Genomic DNA, 22,685 nt, shown 5'->3' on the forward strand with positions numbered 1-22,685 from the left:
AATATATGAGTAAGATATTTTGTGTTCATACATAAGAAATCGCACTAAATATTCAAGCAATTTGTTGTCATTCATAATTTCTCACAAGTGCTATAGTTTGAAACTGGAACAATGTTTTTATCTTAAAACAGAACTCCATACTTCTTGTAATAAAATATTACTTGAGCACAATAACACTTTAGATTACAGGTTAATTTCTCATTAAAAAAAAATACCAATTCCATATTAGAACATAATTACTTCATATTATACGTATCCTATCAACTAAGTAATAAGTTCAAGATATGATAACGGTATAGTTTCAGGCTCAATCTCTCTGGTTGGAGTAACGTAATTTCCCATTATGATGTCTTTGTTTTTTGAATTAAGCACAAAGCTAAACAATGGGTTATTTGTGCTCTGCTCACCGGGTTTCTAGTGTTGTAAGTCCGCAGACATACCACTGAACCACTGGGGGCTCCCATTATAAAGCTTTGTGCTTCTTTGTTTGTTTGGAATTAAGCGTAAAGCTACACAATGGGCTACCTGTGCTCTGCCCAAGAAGGGTTATCGAAACCCTTTTTCCAGCCATGTGAGTCCGCATATATACCTCTGTGCTACTGGGGGTGGCAGCTTTGTGCTTAAAAATAAAGTACACTATTACCACTGACAAATACAAAAGCTGACAGTTATGATTCTTGATTATTTGTTCGTGAAGTACAAAGATACACAATGATCTATTTGTGCTATGCTGTCAATGGCTATAAAAACGTTTTCAGCCACCGGGGAGATGGTTTAAATTAAAGAAAGCTTAAAGAACAAACCGTTCTATAGGAAATACTTACACATATTTTTAAAAACTTGTATACACAATTGAAAAAAGTACAACGCTGTGCTATGTATGTTACACAAATTGAGTTTTAAATTCAATTATTTGTTTGTTTTGAAGTAAAAGTACACTTTCGACGGTCCCTTCTTAGTGTAAGAACAGGAACGACATTAGATATTTCTTTATTTTTTTACAGGCAGAATATTTCATAGATAAAATGTCATTTTGCGAATTTCTATCGGAATATGCTTGATGTAAACATTATTGCGTACACTTGCTAGTATCTTACTCTGAGGCCGTGAGGCTCAATGATTTGCACTATCTTTCTTGGAAGTCGTGAGACTTAATTATTTTAACGATCTTACTCTGAGGCCATAGTAGGACGATAAGACAAATTATAAAAGCTAAAAACTACTTTAAGAAAAAGCTAGACGGAACAAAAGCGTTTTATTCACCATCCTCAAAAGCTTTTTCTGCATTGAGAAATTATTACGTTTAGGTTATATTTAAGGCTTTCCAGTCTTATATCTCTTCAAACCCCTATATAATACATGATATAGTATTGGTTAATCCAACGTCTCATTATTTCTGGCCCGGCGTAGCCAGGTGGTTAAGGCGCTCGACTCGTAATCCAAGGATCGGGGGTTCGAATCCTCGTCACACCAAACATTCTCGCCCTTTCAACCGTGGGGATGTTATAATGTGACAGTCAATCCCACAATTCGTTAGTAAAAGAATAGCCCAAGAGTTAGCGGTGGGTGGTGATGAGTAGCTACGTTCCCTCTTGTCTTACACTGCTAAATTAGGGACGGGTAACGCAGATAGCTCTCGTGTAGCTTTGCGCAAAATTCAAAGAACAAACAAACAAACATTATTTCTGAAATGCTTTCGTTACACTCAAGACAGAAATGCATTAACAAATTTCGACAGCTGAACGAACTTTGAATCTCTTTCACTTGGCGTCATGTGAATATGTCCACGTGTAGAGAAAGGGAAAAATGAACCTTCGTGAAGAAGGCATCGATACCGATTTTTTTCAAACCCGGTATGATTTATTTTCTGACATCAATTTACCAGAATATCACATAGTGACAAATACTGTAGGATTGGTTTCACTTAACCAAGGGCTTGTTTTACACTAATATGAGAACAAAATGACAAAGACTGAACAGATAGAACACTCACGTTCTCACGAGAACAATCTTCGTGCAGTGAACCATTCAGTAACAAAAAAAAACCTTCTTCGATTACTCGAATTTTCCGACCTTTCTCGTGTTGACTGTCAGTCGTTCTGTGAGCACGTGTTTAATACAAGAAAACCTGATGATAAAACAGATATATAACAAAACGAGGAAGAACCACACAACTTAAGGTATATAGATATATTAAATCAGTGATGTTCGTTCATATAGAATAAACAAGTGTTTATGGTTAAATATTCTAGGAATATCAAAGTTATTTTCAGCTTGGCGAGATGTACAAACAATGTAGACTGCCCATTGTGAATAATAAATATGCGCAATGGCATATTACATATTTCCGCGTTATCGTGGTTTGTTTGTTTGTTTCGAATTTCGCACAAAGCTACACGAGGGCTATCTGCGCTAGTCGTCCCTAATTTAGCAGTGTAAGACTAGAGGAAAGGCAGCTAGTCATCATTACCCACCGCTAACTCTTGGGCTGCTCTTTTGCCAACGAATAGTGAGAATGACCGTCACATTGTAACGCCCCCACGGCTGAAAGGGCGAGCATGCTTGGTGTGACGGGAATTCGAATCCACAATCCTCAAATTACGAGTCCAGCACCTTAACCAAGCTATGATGGGCAAAGACAATCAGATTACAAGTAATTGAACAGCTACTGTCATAAAGGAACATCAAGTCTTTTGTTTGCAAAATTGAAACTGTGCTTATTGGTTTTAAGGCTTTATTCAGTGGAAACGGATCTCTCTGTCTTAATGAACTGCTTTTTCGTGTTTTATACGGCCCAAATGCTGAAACTCATAAAACCGTGTAATAAATATAAGCCACCATATAGCTATTATCTAACTGATTGTTATTATGCAACAGAAACTGTAAACTGTGCATTTGTTTTTGGTAATCATGCATTTTTCGGACGTATTTTATATACTGAAAATAATGAATATTCTTAAATAGTTCAGAGAGGGACGTGAGTTCTGATAATCATGTCGTTCATTGTCTTCCCGCAATTCGCTTCTAAATTAACGTCAGAGAAAAACGCTTCACGCTTTTCGCATCATTTTTCTTTTTTTCTGAAAATCTCGTCTCGAGTGCAAGATATGTGGTGTAGGCGAAGTTTGCTCAAACGTAGACGATGGTTGAATACATTTTCAAAGCTTTATTTGCCATGCAATCTCTGTCCATTTTGTCCTCAATTCATTAAATATAGTGTTTTCTTATTCGCGTGAGATTGAGTAAGCACTTGTACAGATTAAATCTGAGGCAAGTGAATGATGTAATTAAGGATGTTATTCCAGCATCTTGGTATAAACTGTCATTAAAAAGTAAATGAATTTTACTGCATACCTAAAGCTAGTAGAAATAGTATTATCTCACTGAACTGTGTTAGTCTTAACATCGGTTCAGAACCAATGAATACTGATTCGAATACATGAGGCACCGCAACGAAACAACAACAACAGCATCAATAACTATTTCTTAGATTTTAAGCTTTGGTAGCGTTATAAGAGTGATCGTCAGTCCCTTTAGCGAGGACTGAAAATCATTTGCAGTATATATATATATATATATCATCCTATACACCACTACTTATAACACCACAGGTATTCACATGTACATCTTACACACAGTTTCAAGTTAACCTATAGGGTTATTAAATTTACATCTAGTTGATAGTTGAGTAGTTTCTTTTGTCAGTGTTTTCAAATGCAAACCTATTACAATATAATCGCTTAATACATTTGAAATAGTCAAAAGTCATGTCACAGAGACGGCGTTACTCATATAAGAATTTTCATAGCTGTATCTTATAAATAAAAGATAGTTCACATATAAATACATACATACATATAAATGCTAACAAATTTGATACGCTTGTAACCCTTCTGTGCTAATACTGAATACGTTAGTATGAAATATGTGTAATGGTATACACTTATGTACATACCCCTGGAATTCAATACATTTGGTAAGACTGTCATTATTCACACAAAACTTTGTTATCGTCTGCTTCGCGTAATTATCATCATCTTCATCTCTATTTCCTGTATTAAAGATAAGGGATTAAAAATTATATTAATTTGAAATATCATTCGCCACGTTAACCTCAGCCCAGGTAGTTATATAATATTTAGATTTTTTGTGCAGAATTTTCATAGAGCCATATTTAAGATAAATCAATTTCTTCAAAAAGTTGTACCAGGATTTTTCTGTAACAATTGTTTATGGAAAATAAAAGAATTGTTGTTATGAAAACAAAATAACTCGGAACAAAGATTTATTGCATTTCAAAAGTCAGATGAATAAAATATTCGTAAACAAACATAAAACAGTACTAACATTATAAGCATATGGTTTGTTTTTGAATTTCAAGCAATGCTACACGAGGACTATCTGCGCTAACAGTCCCTAATTTAGTAGTGTAAGGCTTGAGGGAAAGCAGCTGGTCATCACCACCCATCGCCAACATTTGGGCTACTCTTTTGCCATAGGACCATAGAATAGTGGGATTAACCATCATATTATAACACCACCACGGCTGAAAGGGCAAGCATGTTTAGTGTGACGAAGATTCGAACCTGCGACTCTCGGATTACGAGTCGAGTACCTTAACCACCTGGCCATGCCGGGCCGCTAACAAAGAAAATCGTAAAGCCGAAACCGAGGAACTAAAATGTTCAGGAAAACTTTAATGTTGAAGAACTAATAGGAATTCTAAAAGGAACTAATAACGAGATACACAACGGAATGGTTAACGAAATAAGAAAGCTAATTACTCTCTGCATGATTAAATGAGTAAAGTGTGCGCATGCGTGAGAAGTTCTTAAATCTTCATTTATTATGGGGAAAAATGAAATTAAAAGTAGGAAATTATGGAAGGATGGAGAGTTTGGTGTTTATATGGTATTATGTATTGTAAAGATCTGTTATTTCTCAAATCGCGATCACAAACAGGGTTTATATGTTGAGATCTCGTGTGCGAATATCATTTCTTTATATACATATGAAATACCTGTACCTCGCAGCCATTAATATGCCCTACACGGCCATTAAATTCGTTGATTCGTTGAGGATTCCACGTACGTTACCTCTGAAATGTCTAATGTAGGCAGGTTTCTTAACTGTTTTAATTTAAATATATCGCACAACTTTTACATTTTAAAAACAATTATAAAATAACACAAAAAATGTTTCGTACGTTAAGCACGAGTTTTCACTCCCTGGTATTTGATTAATAGAGAAATATAAATCTGACTTTACTTACGTACGTTAAGCACGAGTTTTCACTCCCTGGTATTTGATTAATAGAGAAATATAAATCTGACTTTACTTACGTACGTTAAGCACAAGTTTTCACTCCCTGGTATTTGATTAATAGAGAAATATAAATCTGACTTTACTCAAGCTACCTGCATTCAAATTGTTTCATTTCTGGTTTCGTTCGTGGTTATTCAATTTTTCTTGTTATTAATCCAAAAGTTTAACCCAGCTAATCAAAAACCTTCAGAGTCCAGTTAAGACTTTCTTAATTAATAGGATGGATCATGAATGAATTTTATTTGGTAATAATTCTCAACTCTCTGAGTAAACTTTATTTGATAATAATTCTCAACTCTCTGAGTAAGCTTTATTTGTTAATAATTCTCAACAGGGATTAAACTTTATTTGATAATAATTCTCAACTCTCTGAGTAAGCTTTATTTGTTAATAATTCTCAACAGGGATTAAACTTTATTTGGTAATAATTCTCAACTCTCTGAGTAAGCTTTATTTGTTAATAATTCTCAACTCGCTGAGTGAGCTTTATTTGTTAAAAATTCTCAACAGGGATTAAACTTTATTTGTTAATAATTCTCAACAGGAATTAAACATTATTTGGTAATAATTCTCAACTCTATGAGTAAACTTTATTTTATAATAATTCTCAACTCTATGAGTAAGCTTTATTTGTTAATAATTCTCAACTCTATGAGTAAACTTTATTTTATAATAATTCTCAACTCTATGAGTAAGCTTTATTTTATAATAATTTTCAACTCTATGAGTAAGCTTTATTTGTTAATAATTCTCAACTCTCTGAGTAAGCTTTATTTGTTAATAATTCTCAACAAGGAGTGAACTTTACTTTCCAGTCATCTGAATAACTATTTGCTCTGTACAACAGTGATAGAGATGTATTAATGACACATGAAAAGCAGCATTATCTAGTACCAATTTTAAAAAACATATCATTTTTCGACACAAGAATATATCTGTACGTGATAGTTATTTGTTTAAGTTTCAGAAAACTCTAGGATCAACAAGTTTATTTATTGTTATTTATATGTTTAATAGTTTCATTAGTGGCTATGATGGTACATTTTCTTCCTTAGAATAAACTATAATTATATTCTTAGTTTAAAAAACTGTTTTTATACACTGTACAGAGCAACTTTAACGTAAATATTTCAAGCATCGGATTTTTTTTTCTTGCTGTTAAAGGGAGTAAATTTCTAAGATTGCTTTTCGATATCCCAGCGTTTCTTTAAAAGAAACGAAAAAAATATATCTTTATCATGCAGGAGTTATGACTTAAGCCTTATAAGATTAAATGTCATCTGTAACTAAATCATTTAAATTTCAGACGTTTCTTTTATCGACGATGAAAGCTCAAAATTAGATTTTATACGACAGTAATAAGAAGTCATGGTCATTGCACGAGAATTTTTCGAACAATACTCAGTTCACGTGACGTTCGCTCAAATATAACTTCTTATTTTGGTAACCTGTTTTCTTAGCTTTTAACAAAATGAAAATATTCCAGTTATGCTACAATGAAATACAATGAAAAAATTATTTATATAGATTATCACCAACGTACCTACTTCCCAATATTTTAGTGGGTTTATTTTGGTTTTCAATTATATGCATGTATGTGTACTATCATAAGTAACTGAGCTGAGTTGGTAAATCCCAGAAAAGCTAAAAATATTAATCAAACATAAGATTGACACCTAAGTATATCAGTTCTGTTTATTACACCTTTAGTTCACATGTAATAACTGAGAACATGAAGTCATTAACTATAATATAAGGTGTTAATTCATTAGGCCTGGCATGGCCAAGCGCGTAAGGCGTGCGACTCGTAATCTGAGGGTCGCGGGTTCGCATCCGAGTCGCGCTAAACATGCTCGCCCTCCCAGCCGTGGGGGCGTTATAATGTGACGGTCAATCCCACTATTCGTTGGTAAAAGAGTAGCCCAAGAGTTGGCGGTGGGTGGTGATGACTAGCTGCCTTCCCTCTAGTCTTGCACTGCTAAATTAGGGACGGCTAGCACAGATAGCCCTCGAGTAGCTTTGTGCGAAATTCCAAAAACAAACAAACCGTGTTAATTCAGAAGCATTTATTCTGAAATGTGAGTTTCGTTTGTTTATATCGACATAACGTAAGAAGAACGAATGTAGTTGAAGAGGTGGTAAAGTACAAATAAACTTGCATCACTTTTTAATGTAAATCTATCCATTATTTTACTGTTCATGTTCGTATCGTAACTTAGCTGCGGTATTTTAAATTTTTCTTAAGGAAGGATTAGAGTGAATTAATTTATACCTTTTTTTCGCTTTTTTATTACTAGGCCTGACATGGTCAGGTGGGTTAAGGCGTTCGACTCGTAATCTGAGGGTCGTGGATTCGAATCCCCGTCGCACCAAACATGCTCGCCCTTTCAGCAGTGGGGGCGTTATAATGTTACAGTAAATCCCACTATTCGTTGGTGAAAGAATAGCCCAAGAGTTGGCGGTGGGTGGTGATGACTAGCTGCTTTCCCTCTAGTCTTATACTGCTAAATTAAGGACGGCTAGCGTAGATTTCCCTCTGGTAGCTTTGCGCGAAATTCAAAAACAAACAAAAATGCATACACTTATCAAATATTTTAAAACGTGTATATACTTATAAAGTATATAGTTGTCTCCCCCTGGAACAGCTGTAATTCTTTGGATTTACAACGCTAAAATCAGAAGTTCGTTTCCTCTCGGTGGACACAGCAGTTAGGCGTTTGTGACTTTGCTATACGAAAACACAAAGTATATATTTAAAGTAATTTATCTTCAAACTTCGTATTGGAAAATAACTAGGCGAATAAACCAGTAAAAATTAAGTTTATTACTTCCACGTTTCTTAAAAAAACAATTCGAGTAACTAACGAGGCGAATCGGGAAGAGTTCGAACAAAGACATTGCGTCTTAAAGGGAAGTGATATTTGATATGAACGGGAAGTATTGTTTCATTAACAGCGGTTTTTCTGTCTATTATTTAATTGTTTTCGTGAAATTAAGAAAAACATCTCTCTGTCCATACAAAATTAACTGAATTTGTAACTGAACCAAAAGTACGTCAATTAGTTTTGTTGCAACTTAAAAATCTTTCATTTCTATAGGAAAACTCAAAGAAAACGTGTGATTAAAGCAACTGTATAACGTATTGATTCAAACAATACGTGCTTTATGAATGAATGAAGTTAACAAACTTACTGATAGGAAATAATATTTTGACTCGTTAAAAAATAATTCTCTTTTTAAATATAAACATTTTGATTATTATAGGTTTGTATATAATGTTGTTACCAGAAATGATTATAACCCATACTTATATGTCTGTACAATGTTGTATCAATCATGATTATAACCCATATTTATATGTGTGTATATAATGTTTGTCATATCTGTAGTGAAACATTGGACGAGACGTTTGAGGCATTTGTTTTATTTTTATTGTATACGGTACACATCACAAACGTTTACTACAATTCAAAGCGCCCTTGTAAAAGTGCTTTTTTTAAGTTTAACGTACATTACAGATGAACAATCAAGGTGAATGAAGCGTCATAAAATCTAATGAGTGTAAGTTATTGTAGAGCACCGAATTACTATATTTGTTTATCGAAATATAATATTCTATAAAATATAAAACACTGGTAAGACCCTCTTAGTCTGTAATTAATTAATTATATTAACATGGAAAAACATCATAATTTAAGTGTTGACAAATTTAATTAATTATATTAACATGGCAAGGAAATTTAAGGGTTAGCACTTTTAATTAATTATATTAACATGGCAAGAAAATTTAAGGGTTAGTACATTTAATTAATTATAGTAACATGGCAAGAAAATTTAAGGGTTAGTATATTTAATTAATTATAGTAATATGGCAAGAAAATCAAAGGGTTGACAAATTCAATTAATTATAGTAACATGGCAAGAAAATCTAAGGGATAATAAATTCAATTAATTATATTAACATGGCAAGAAAATATAAGGGTTGGCAAATTTAATTAATTATAGTAACATGGAAGAAAATCTAAGGGTTGTTAAGTTAGATTATTGATTTACCATGATAATACACTATAAAGTAAAAATCTTGTATTATATATTGATACAAATGTTATATTATTTCAAAGCAACACAACATGTGTGAACTATAACACAAATGATTTTCATGTGTTCAATAACAACATAACTGATTTGCGGTTTTCAATTCAAAATTGTGTTTTCTTTAAAATACGTTGTTGTATTCCTTCTGAAGTTACATAGTTATTATGCATTTGCAGGTTATATTAAGTTCAAGACAAAGGTCGTGCATCAACCAACATATTTGTGCTATGTTTCTCCAACCCATAGTAGTCGTTTTGTTTGAAACTTGAGTTTGTGTTGTAGCCTTTGAAACACAGACCACAAGTTGTGTTATTTCACAGAAGTGTTTTACTGTAAATGTAATTCCTTATAGTGTTAATTATTAATTAACAGCTCAAAAGTAAAAATATATATGCTATTAAAAAATATTACTGAAACAGCATTATATGAAATTATTCTTTTAGACAATCTACTAAATAGGCTTAATTAATTCCAAACAGTACGTCGCTCATTTATTTCGTTTTGAAAAATGAAACGATATTTTACATAAAGTGTTTACTGTCAGACCGTAATTCCGGATCATAATCAAATGTGGTAAGCCTATAAATTAATCATTTTCCTAAGTAAATATGGAGTGAAGGAAAATTGAAGAACCGCGCACCTTATCTGCGCATTTGTTATTTTTAACGTACTTGTAGTAAAAGCGAATTTGAATAAGTTTCTCTTCTAGGATTCGTTCTTTTTAACCAAGCTTTATGAATCTGTAAATCTTACACTTCAAGACCATCTATATTTCTGTTCTCAGTAACACCAAAAACGTGATGACTTTAACACAGTTTCGTTAATATAAATGCAGATGTTTCAATAATAATTCTGATTTGTAATTATCTTTCCTGTTATTTATATAGGAATAATATTTTATTCATAATAATTTTGTAATATGTGATGATGATTTGTTTGTCCGGTTTCTTAGAACAATAAACAACGACGTATCAAAACAAATTAAAGGAGAATGATATCATGTCACATATAAAGAAATATACATACTGGTCTTGTGCTCTTTCAGCATAAAACATATACGAAAATATTTACAAATGACGTTACTTCGATGTCCTTACATCCACTTCATTGTTGCATTTTCTACCTTAATTAATAATTCACTTAATAGTTTCTCTGATATCCCAAGGAAAGAAAACTGTATTAAACTGCAACCACCGTTTTTATTTTGTTCAACCCGCATCAACCAAGAAACGAAAAGGAAAATTATCTAAAGCATATTAATCGAAACGTTTACGTTATTGAATCTATATAAAACAATATATCTTCCCCCTAATAATTTCAAAGATAAATTAACACATATATGTATTTATTAAGAATGAATTTTATTACAAATATATCAGCCGCTATCGTATTCAATAAAAAAACAACTTTTCTCCAGTCACAAAACTGTGCAATAGAACCATCATTTTTGTTAATCAGTTGACAAAGATAAAACATTTAAAATGTACCAGTAATTTTCTTTTATTATCAGTTGTCCATTTCTCTTGAGCTTGAGAGACTACATAGTTCATTATTATTCGGATTGAATAAAAACAGTTTTTATGTTTATACCTTGACCACCATAGTAGTAAATCATGATCTGAAGATAAAAATAACTTCTGAGATAAGTTGTCTTAAGGAAAAATAGAGGGAAAAAATAATAATAATATTTCGGAAGTGAAATTGTTTACGATTTTATCAAGTGGCTATTCTACTGCCACTGGCTGAAAGCTTTGTTAAGAAGTGGTGTGAGAAAAATCCATTATAGATGAGAGAAGAATGATAGAGCAGTCTGTCTTTGGTCATTCCCTAAGGTATTAGAGGATTACAACACTAAGCCCTTAGAAAAATTATTAGAGGTAGCGATCGCCTTTCTTGTTTAGCCACTGTAGAGATAACAAAATCTTCAATGATTATGAGATGTTGTAATCAAATATATGGAAAAGAGACGTGTTTAGAAATGTTTTTAAGAAAGTGTTATGAAAAATAGGCTTTCACGGAAGAACAATTACAAGGAGATGTGAGAGCGGCATTGTGAACAGAGAGAACGACGTATGAAGAAACGCGATGCTACCAGTAAAAACTAAAACCTAATTCTAGATATATGTATTATTGGTTATTGTAATAACCAACAGTTTGTGTGTATGTGTTAGTATGAGTTAATTTATCATAGCAATAAATACAACCTCTAAAAAGACTGAAGGGAAAGCGAAGTGCAACTGTAGCACAGTTTAAACAGTGTTAACAAAGTTATCTATAGTAGCGTTTTGAAAAATGAAGTTGGCATAACTAATAAAAATATTTCGTTTAGTGCTGCAAAACAAATATTGAAGTTTAACAATATCTTATTTTCCATGATTCCGACAAAATAAACTTGCCAAAATGTTGCTGAATAATTAAAAATATTTTCAGATAGATAATTTAATTTAAGTAAAAATATTTGAAAGTTTACTTATCAGTTGCAGTAAAGTAATGAGTTCCTGTTAACAAATAGAATTGTTCTTGAGCTTAATTGTTGCAATGCGTGTAGTTTGAGTTTGAACAAGGTAAAAATTACAGATTTTCAAATCGATTAAACTATGATAAACGAACTTTCTACACGTACTAAATGGGGTAATAGACAATGTCTGCTGTTAAATGATCATAGAAGTATTGTAGATTGTAGTTTTACGTTATCATGAAAATTAGACTCAAGTTCAACCGCTTCAGTCATATTAATAATAACGGTCACTTGTTGTTTATTTTAAAGCCAACTTAATGTTCCTCTTATGTAGGGTGTTTCCGAATTTAACTTAAGAAAAAAGAAAATTATATTTCAGCTTTAATCGATTAAAAACTCAAACAGAACGAGTGGTAAGATCAATGATCAATCATTGATTGATATCACAGATATCATTCAAGGAATATCTCATTGAAATACAAATTATTTTCCTGACATCAGTTTAGAAATGGTGAGGAATTTATCAGTGAGAGAGTTCCTATTAACTACTCTATTATAGTAAGCGATGGCTAGCTTATACATTCGGTCTTTAATAGGTAGAATCATACTACAGTGGAACCCTTGCTTATATAATAGTGGAAAAAAATTTTATTAGGCTATATCCAACCCCCAGCTTTGCGAAATTTTTATCCTGTGTGCATGTAGATTTGAAATAGGGCTCACGATTTTCCTGTTTCGTTTCCGTTTCCCATCACAGAGAACTTTATTTTTCTCCATTCTCAAAATGCAGATTTAACGTAGTAAATACGTCACACGTGGATCTAATGCACTGGCGCCATGGATAATCGGCTAGTTATATTAATAGTTTAAATAATCCATTTTCATTTCTTAATCTTAGTTACAGTACTATACTATTACGCTTATATTTCAACAACGTTTCAGCTTACGTTACTTAAATATGGTATACGTTATAAAGTTCTTTGTACAGGTTTCGTATTTCATTATGTTTAAACTGCCTTGAATACTTAAAACTATGGATTTATCTATATGATAAACGACGAGGAAGTTCCATATATTATCATTTTCTTTTCTTTTTTTTTTTTTCATTTCACGCAAAGCAACTCGAAAGCTATCTGCGCTAGCCATCCCTAATTTAGCAGTGTAAGACTAAAGGGAAGGCAGCTAGTCATCACCATCCATCGCCAACTCTTGGGCTACTCTTTTACTAACGAATAGTGGGATCGACCGTCACATTATAACGTCCCCATGCCTGAAAGGATGAGCATGTTTCGTGTGACGGAATGCGAACCCGCGACTCTCAGATTACGAGTCGCACGCCTTAACCCGCCTGGCCATGCCGGGCCTTACTTTATTTTTCGAAATTGTTTTTTTTTAATTCCGCGCAAAGCTATACGAGGACTATCTGCGCAAGCCGTATCTAAATTTGCAGTGTAAGACTAGAGGGAAGGCAACTAGTCATCATCACCCATGGCCAACCCTTGGGCTATTATTTTACCAACGAAAAGTGGGATTGAAAGTAACATTATAACGCCCTCACAGCTGAAAGAGCGAGCATGTTTGGTGTGACGGGAATTCGCACCCGCGACTCTCAGATTACGAGTCGAAATCCTTAACCATCTGGCCATTTTCCGAAATAATTCCATTAATAAGTTAACGCATTAGCACGGAAGAAAAACGTATATAAAAGCTCTCACTCTTACTTAAAGGTATCAGAAGTTCTAAAATCAAACTTTATTATCTTATTTGTTATGCAAAAATGCTTTTTGGACAAAAGAGCGCATTCTTCTTAGAAAAAATAAATATCCATCGTTTTCTTTCTGACATGAAATGATGTAAAAATTCATTTTTATCTTTAATTATTTCAGTAAGATCGTGTTTTGATACTAACTATGAGAATAGCCATCGGTCAATGTTCCTTGGTAGTATTTCATTTATAATCAATTACTAATAGAAGGTGTGAGCTATCTGATATGAAACATCTATTCTCACGAAAATATATACACATAACTATACCCGAAATTTGAAATAAAGATACAATAAACACCCATTTTTGTTTTATTTCTCCAGAAGATTACCATAAGTTATTACAATAATAAGTACTTACGAAATTGTTACCAGCTTAAACATGCAAGAAATACAAAAATAGCTTTTGAGATATTCAGTAATTATCAGTGTTATGTTTTAATACGTATAACTTTAGAATACTTGTATTAAATGGTTATTTGAGGCTACATCAATGTTAGGTGCGTAAACATAATTTTTTTTTTTTCAAATGAATAATAATAAATATGTTATTTACCTATGAGTTATTTTATTTCGGGTCTTACAAAACAGTGCTCCAAATGACTGTTAAACTGTAATTTTCATACTCCTCAACATACTGTAGTTTAGCTACCTAATTACTTTTATCTCTCTGTGGTATAGCAGTAAGTTTACGGACTTACATCTCTAAAATCTGGGGATTATTGCCCCGCGGTGAACATAGCAGACACCCTAACGTAGTTTTATTGTAAAAAGAAATAAACAAACAATTAGTTATGTTACTGTTGACACTCAGAAACATACAAATTATACGTTTACATTGTTTTACCTACGAAATCACAGCAAAGTTTCAGGTATTGGATTCATTCCTAAGACAAATAAAACCATAAATGTTTCTTTTGCAACATTTTACTTGAGTTTCATTTCATATTTTTTTTATATTCGTGTCTTGAGACGTTCTTTGGTTGGATGAGAAGGTTCGCTTTTAAAGAGACGTAACGACTTCTTGCTTCCTATGTTTATAGCATTGTTTCTCTGGAAAAGAAAAGAGTGTGAAAAGTAAGAGTTAGTGCAGTTCAAATTACGAGTATCATTTAAATACTTATTTAATTTAAATGGCGGTTTGACAACTGAAAAAAAATATTACATATATAATTATTACTTGAGTTAAGCACTTTTGGAAAGTAGCAAACAAAAGCCTCTTACTTAATTTCTCAAGCGTTTTGATATTAAGCATTATATAAAGTAACTTAATAAATGTGATTTCCTTCGTTTCAAACGTTTCTTAATTGTGAGTGAGAAAGACATAAATATATACGAAGCATGATCTAGTGTTTCAAACGTTTCTTAATTGTGAGTGAGAAAGACATAAATATATACGAAGCATGATACTATTGTAAAAACTAATTTTTTTCCATAGCAACTCTTGTGGAAAATCAGTGGTTTTACTAATGTAAAACTATTTTTATATAGTAACTCTTTTGGAAAATCAATGGTTTTACTAGTGTAAAAACTATTTTTTATATAGTAACTCTTTTGGAAAATCAATGGTTTTACTAGTGTAAAAACTATTTTTATATAGTAACTCTTTTGGAAAATCAATGGTTTTACTAGTGTAAAAACTATTTTTTTATATTGTTACTCTTTTGGAAAACCAATGATTTTACTAGTGTAAAAACTATTTTTTACATAGTAACTCTTTGGAAAATCAATGGTTTTACTAGTGTAAAATCTATTTTCCACGTTGTAACTTTTTTGGAAAATCAGTGTTTTTACTAACATAAAAAATATTTTCATAATTAGTAAGTCTATTAGAAAATCACTTTTTGACTTTACAAAGATAATCAATGATTTAAGCTTGCTGGTATTTAATATTTATTGTTTATCAGAATCCTCAAAATCTGGTTCCCTTGTTGGTTAGCGGTAAGCTTACGGACTTACAGCGCTACAATTCCCACTGTTGACAAAATGCATGTAGTTCATTCTGAGCTTCTCACACGAAAAATACAACAACTGCAACTGTGAAAACGTTTATGCAAGTATCGTTAAAGTTTTTATCTGTTTTCTTTTCAAATCTATCAAAATTGGATTTTGAAAACAGTGGTAATTGTAGTTTGTTTCAAGCAGTTATCTTTTGATCATATAATAAGATCGTAAAGTAAACCTAAGACTCACAGGTTGCACCTACTTTCACTTCTTTGATGCAATTGCACGATGGAGTAGAAAAGAGACAGTAGATAATAGGATTGGCAGCACTATTGAGGGGCGCTAACGCCTGAATGAATGTTGAGATGGCTATTAAAGTCTGGTTGATAGGGATGAATCCATAGACTTGAAGTAGGTCATACACGAAATAAGGGCTCCAACAAAGAATAAATACTGAAATTAATATAACATATAAGATAACAGGACAAAATAGCTTTTGAAGAATCAATGAAGCTTATTAGTGTATAGAAGAACTATCGTAACCACTTCACTTGGAACTTAAATAAATGATTAACAAATAAGCAACGATATCCAAATTTACAAATAACTACTAATTGTTAAAATTGTGTTGAATACACTTTATTTCGTACCGTAATGAGACGTTTATACAGGTTACTACCTACTGATTCACAATGTTAAATCCGGAATTCGTAGATAGCCAGTTTTGTAGCTTTACGTTAAACTAAAATCAACAGTAACACTGTAAAGCAATGATAGAAAATTTCGGAAATAAAACAGCACTTTAGAGTACATTGTAAAACATTATTTAAAATGTTGAAGTAAAACACTTTGAAGTGCACACAAATTGAAGTGATATCTCATTTATATTATTAATAGAGCATCAGACCACACGTGGATTTCCCAGTTCACATTATATAAGATATCAATGTGATAATATATATTTAATATTTCTTTCCATAGAACGTTCTATACAGAACACTGTGACGTACAGGTTGGTTAGCTGTTCGTTTATTCAGAAACAATCCGTGGCAGTAAAAACGCCATCAGTCACGACAAGGAATCAAAGGTTGTGTTATAAGGTACTACCGCATTCCATGTTCTAACAAACCCTATTTTTCCATAATCACTTTTACAGAGACCAATCTAATGGTGGAAAAAGAGTTTGAAAAATGACGTTATTTAACATAATTATTATCCATTTCCGACCTACTACAATTAATATATTCATTTCCCAAAAGTCGCTGCCTAGATAATTGCCAGAAATAACAACCTACAACGATATCAGAATAAAGATTTATGAGACTGTTAAAATATCATATTACAAGCAGGGCAATATTTTTCAATACTTAAAACACTGAACTTACTCCTAGTTAAATCAGCATTAACCTAATTTAAGCCGTAAGAAAGAAAAAGGTTTGGAAGTGCAATTTGTTTCAACGCCAAAAGAGAGAAAAAAAAAATGAATTGGTCTAAATTAAGCTCATTCAATATATCCTTGAAATCATATGTTAAGACGCAAATGATAATAAGACTTGTGGATTTCATTCATATGATTCTTATAGAAATTCCTTTGGTGTGTGTTTTTCAGCTTCGAGAATGAGAAATAATGATAATGTTTTATATTGACGTGTGTTTTCTTATAGCAAAGCCATATTGGGCTATCTGCTGAGTGCACCGAGGGAAATCGAACCCTTGTTTTTATCATTGAAAATTCGAAGAGTTACCGCTGTATCAGCGAGGAACTTTCTTTATATTGGTACAGAAAGACTAAACGTTATAACCACCCGGCACTTTGAGAACGTGGAACTTGTTTTTTATGCTTACGCGCTTATGTACCTTCGCTGGACCTAATGAACATGCATAATAATTTTGACAAAGCTTCATCCGAACCTGGCCCGGCATGGCCAAGCGTGTTAAGGCGTGCGATTCGTAATCTGAGTGTCGCGGGTTCACATCCCCGTCGCGCCAAATATGCTCGCCCTTTCAGCCGTGGGGCGTTATAATGTGACGGTCAATCACACTATTCGTTGCTAAAAGAGTAGCCCAAAAGTTGGCGGTGGGTGAGGATGACTAGCTGCCTTCCTTCTTGTACCACTACTAAATTAGGGACGGCTAGCACAGATAGCCCTCGAGTATCTTTGTGCGAATTTCACAAAAAACAAACAAACAAACAATCATCCAAACCCTGATAAGTTGTTACATAGAAATACAAGAGATAGTAATATATACTTATAGAGAAATAGTATATATACTGGACTTGGTCCATAATAACGATTACTTTTGCAGTTTATCATTTGTTTATTGTTAAAAACTAAGTAAATTATATCACACTAAATTTGGAAGATTTGTTACAGTACTTTTCTCGCAACAGTATTTGAAAATAATTGGTTATTATTTATAATGTACGTTACCGTAATTTTTTATATTAATAAATATGTGAAAGCTTCTCTAAACTTACGTTTTATTGTTGGATATACAAAGATATGGAAGCTTATACAGGTTTACTCCAGCATTATCAGCATGGCCCAAACTAGTGTTTGACTGAGGTTTTCGTATGTGTATAATGGCGTAAACATTAACAGTTTTTTGTTAGTTAATATAACATTACAATTTATCTTAATAATAATGGCTTTGAATGTTTGAAACTAATTGTTGGTTAGTTAAGTTAATAGTATTGGTTAAAATATTCGAAATAAATTAGATTTTTTTTATCTTGTAAACTTGCGAAGACGACCATGCACTATTGACTTAGTGTAGTAATTTACAACTAATCGAAATATTTGAGAAAGTGGTACCTCGTGAGATGTTGGATTTATGGCTTAATATAACCGGACTTCTGCACACTGTGAAACATGTTGCCATAGAACTCTGCAACTGGAGGTGCGAGAACCGTGTGCTTTGTGTGGCTCTAAAACTCTTTCACCTTGTAATCACCCAAAATAAACCAATTGTTGACCCAAAAACCTTATTAGGTCACCAAACTAACAATTCATTTTCATCACTAAAGTTTCAGTTTACTTGTGAATATAACAACAACGGTAAATAGTTCTCGGTACCTAATTATATAATATTGCTTTTTAATATCTGCCTTTGTGATCTATTTCGCTTATTAATTTTATCAGGAATTCCTTTTAGTTTTTAGTGATTCGTATCATTACATTTGCTACTATTAATAATATTAGTTTTAGGGCTAATAGCTATTTTATATATTATAATCTTTCCTATTATATAATGACTCAGACTCAGACACAGAGGAATTTAAATAATTCACAGCGTAGTTTTCTTGGCAAACAGTGGTTATCCATAATATTTTAAAACTATTTAATGATATGCATAAGGAAATATTTATCGTGTGTCTGATAATTTAAATTATTTTTTCTAATCTCGTTTCCAGTAAAATAATAATAATTTGTTAGCACTGAATTTCTTATTTTTATTTTTTCAATTTCTTCTTTGGCTTTTGGAAAAATATTTCACGCAATTATCAAATATAAATGGGCTGACATGGTCACGTGGTTAAGGCAGTGGACTCGTGATCCAAGGATCGCGGGATCGAATTCCCATCACACCAAACATGCTCTCCCTTTCAGCCGTGAGGGCGTTATAAGTGACGGTCAATCCCAATATTCGTTGGTAAAAGAGTAGCCCAAAAGTTGGCGGTGGGTGGTGATGACTATCTGCCTTCCCTTTAGTCTTACATTCCTAAATTAGGGACGGCTATCGCAGATAGCCCTAGTTTAGCTTTGCGCGAAATTCAAAACAAATTCTCATTATTTGATTAGAATAGAACACGTGTTGGTGATATTTGGTGCTCACTAGGTGTCGCCCATCTTGTTAATTACTTAAAAATTAGGGATGGTTTTGGTGTAATTTAACAGCACGGCATTTACTGCCATCTATATAATATTTTAATTAAAAAATATATAATTTTAGTGAGATTATCCGGCGTTAAACCTACCTTTCTCCTTCCGTTTCCGCCAATATTTTTATTTTAGATATAATAAAAATAAAAGTATTAACTTATATTGTGTAATACATGTCATTTAGGAACCAATACAAAAACGTTTTTACAACTCGAAGACTTTTACGCTCTCTTTGCATTAGCCCCCAGTGGCACAGCGCATGTCTGCGTACTTAGAAAGGTAGAATCCGGATTTCGATACCAGTGGTGGGCAGAGCACAGATAGTTCATGGTGTTGCTTTGTACTTTACTGTCTTCCTTTGGTAGAGAGGTAAGTCTACGTATTTATAACTCTAAAATCAGGGTTTTGATTCCTCTCGGTGGACTCAGGGGATAGCCCGATGCGGCTTTTCTATATGAAAACACACAAACACACACTGGTACTTAACTTCAAACAAACGACTTTAAGTTAACGAATTTATAAGTTTAACCACTTTGAATGCCCCGGTTTCAAGTTATCTCACATTGATCGATCCACTTAAATTTGTTATAGCGATAATTTTTTTTTATTGATTTTACTTCTTATAAGCACAAAATTACACAACTGGTTTTACGGTGTGTATCAGCTGTATCAAAACTTGATTTATAACATTGTAAGCCGTCTTACTTAATGTTGAACCATTGGAGTACATAACTTATCGAACTTGTTCATTTTCAAATACATTCCGTGAAGTGTTCAAACTACGGATATCGAGGTTGAATGCCACAATACCCTGAAGATTTCTCAACAAAATATTTATTGACCTGTTTGATGATACTTCATATTGATTATCTCTGAGAAAATATCAAATCAATCGATCATTCAATATATATCAATATTTATACTACAAGTTCAGAAGTATTTGTACTTTTATACTCACCAAACACTATCACAAGGGTCATTTTCACGGATTTGATTTTTGCGTTTGGAATTACTCCCCTGGAACTGGATCGTCTTGTGTCTATATCACTGTCTATCGAGTTCTTGTGCTTTACTGTGCTGCCTATAGACATGGATACAAAAGTAATGTGTTTTTAATTGTTTTAGCTAGATATACCACTGTTCATTAGATTTCTGGGTTGTAGTCATGAATACAAAAAATAATGTGTTTTCTATATAGTTATCCATACCATTGTTTATTGAGCCTTGATGCTGTCGTCATGGGTACCAAACAAATTAACTTTGTGTTGTGTCAGATATATATATTGAGTTCTTGAGCCATGGATATAAAAAATATTTTGTTCTAGTTATATTCATGAGAGATTCATAAAATGCTGAAAAAAGTATAAATTTTGGTTTTTGTTGTATTAATACTTGCCTAAATATTCAATACACCCTGAAATATGGCAGATTTTGGGCTTGTAATTTAAAGTATTTATTTATTTAAATGATTCAATTATTTCTTTTCATAAAACAAGAAATGCCATTAGCATCTAATGATGTCACTAAGGGTATAATAATAAAATAACGAAGGGAGGGGAGACTATCTACCATTGTTAATTACACAAGTCTTGTTTACTGAATGGTTACCTTCAACTAGTATGAATAAAATATTACACTATGTAACAAAAGTTTTACTTTTTCTTGTTCCTGAGCAGAAAGTGTTATTTCCTAATTGCTTATGCCTAAAGTAATTGGGAGAGACATATTTTTTCTCTTCAAACTTTGCTTTTCTGAGCTGGTAGTGTATAACAAAAATATGATGGGAAACTGTATTTGGGGGTTGATACGTGAAAGTGATTTACATTACAGTCGCAAAACTCGAAAAACTACTCACTTCTAAACATTTTTGTATAACGTTAGCATAAATACATGTAAACCTTGTTACATATGTTGTTTTATTCAGACCTTATGTAAATGAAAATGTGCAAATTTCCCGTTTTTACACAGAAAATGGGTTAATTTCTAAATTTCATTATTCAGGTCACAAAAGCAAAGTTTGAAGGGAATAATGACCATTTTCTGTACTTTTACAACATAAGCAATAAACAAATAACACATACTATCCAGGAACAAACCTTGTGTTACATAGTGTTATTCAAGCATTTGTATTTTACTTGAATGAAGAGTATGTAAACGAATTAAATTAACAATACAGCTAAGCCTCGTATGGAAACTAAAACGTGTCTAGAAATGTATTCAATACAGGTATGTGAGCGTTCATGTCTACCTGTACTCTTTGTGCATCTTACAATAAATAATCGAAGATAATTGTTTGTTTTTTATTTTCGTGCAAAGCTACACGAGGGTTGTCTGCGCTAACGTTTCTAATTGAGCAGATTCGAGCCCGTGACCCTCAGATTACGAGTGAGACTCCCTAAATAAATGGCCATGCCTGGACTACAATAAATAATACAAAAGAAAATAAATGTGTTAGAAACCACCAAGTATAATACCAGGAGTCACCTGGTTTGGGGTATATTTCAAGGACTATTACTGAGATACTTTTTTCATACTTATATGTATGTTTACTCACTTTTTGAAAGGACCGATCTGTTCTGCATCTGAGGGTATCCCATGGCTTTACTTTTTGTCCAAATGGTGAACACGATCACAGTATAACATGTTGAAATAATAAGAGCAGGGATAAAAAACAACGACAGCGCCACCAAGGTGAGGTAAGTTTTCCACTGCCACGAATTAAGGTCAATCCAGCATTGTATTCGTCCTTTGATTAACAGGTCTTCGTTCAGAAATATGGCAGGGATAGCTATAAGCATACTAAGTCCCCAAGCAGATAGTACTAGGATTTTGGCTCGCTTCCCTAACAATAAATAATAATGGCATAAATATTGGTATATTTATAATTATCTTCAAGTCCAATAAATACTAAGTTTTGTGCTCGTTTCCCTAACAATTAGTAACAATGATATAAGTGTTAGTACATTTTTAAATTACAATAAACACTAGGATCTTGGTTCGTTCTCATCAGAACAAACAACAGAGTGCCGAATATTCATACATATGAAACTATTTAATAGCCAAAAAATATTTTTGCCTATTACTCATATGAATGCCCAGTATTACTTTTACCTAATAAGTGCGATAATCTATAATAGAGATCTTATTGTCCTCTCTTGATAGCATCTACTTATGCGAACTTATAGTTAATTTATTTTTCTTATTAGTGACATATA

At 32.6% G+C, this 22,685-nt stretch overlaps 1 protein-coding gene across 2 annotated transcripts in view; it reads right to left on the reverse strand.

The window, feature by feature from the left end:
• Window positions 1–9,194: 9,194 nt before the first annotated feature.
• The window catches only part of LOC143247388 (cardioacceleratory peptide receptor-like), a 70,047-nt gene continuing 56,556 nt past the window's right edge, over window positions 9,195–22,685 (reverse strand). Inside the window, exons 5-8 of one of the 2 annotated variants that reach the window (XM_076495381.1) lie at window positions 22,025–22,312; window positions 20,429–20,551; window positions 15,849–16,039; window positions 9,195–14,695 (exon numbers count right to left, since the gene is read on the reverse strand). In XM_076495381.1, coding sequence (XP_076351496.1) covers window positions 14,597–14,695; window positions 15,849–16,039; window positions 20,429–20,551; window positions 22,025–22,312 — 701 coding nt within the window. In that variant the 3' untranslated portion in view covers window positions 9,195–14,596. Of the gene's footprint in view, window positions 14,696–15,835; window positions 16,040–20,428; window positions 20,552–22,024; window positions 22,313–22,685 lie in introns of both variants that reach the window. The other variant, XM_076495382.1, reaches the window with a different exon arrangement.

The sequence above is a fragment of the Tachypleus tridentatus genome, chromosome 3 (assembly GCF_004210375.1).
Source record: "Tachypleus tridentatus isolate NWPU-2018 chromosome 3, ASM421037v1, whole genome shotgun sequence".
Lineage (NCBI taxonomy): Eukaryota > Metazoa > Arthropoda > Merostomata > Xiphosura > Limulidae > Tachypleus > Tachypleus tridentatus.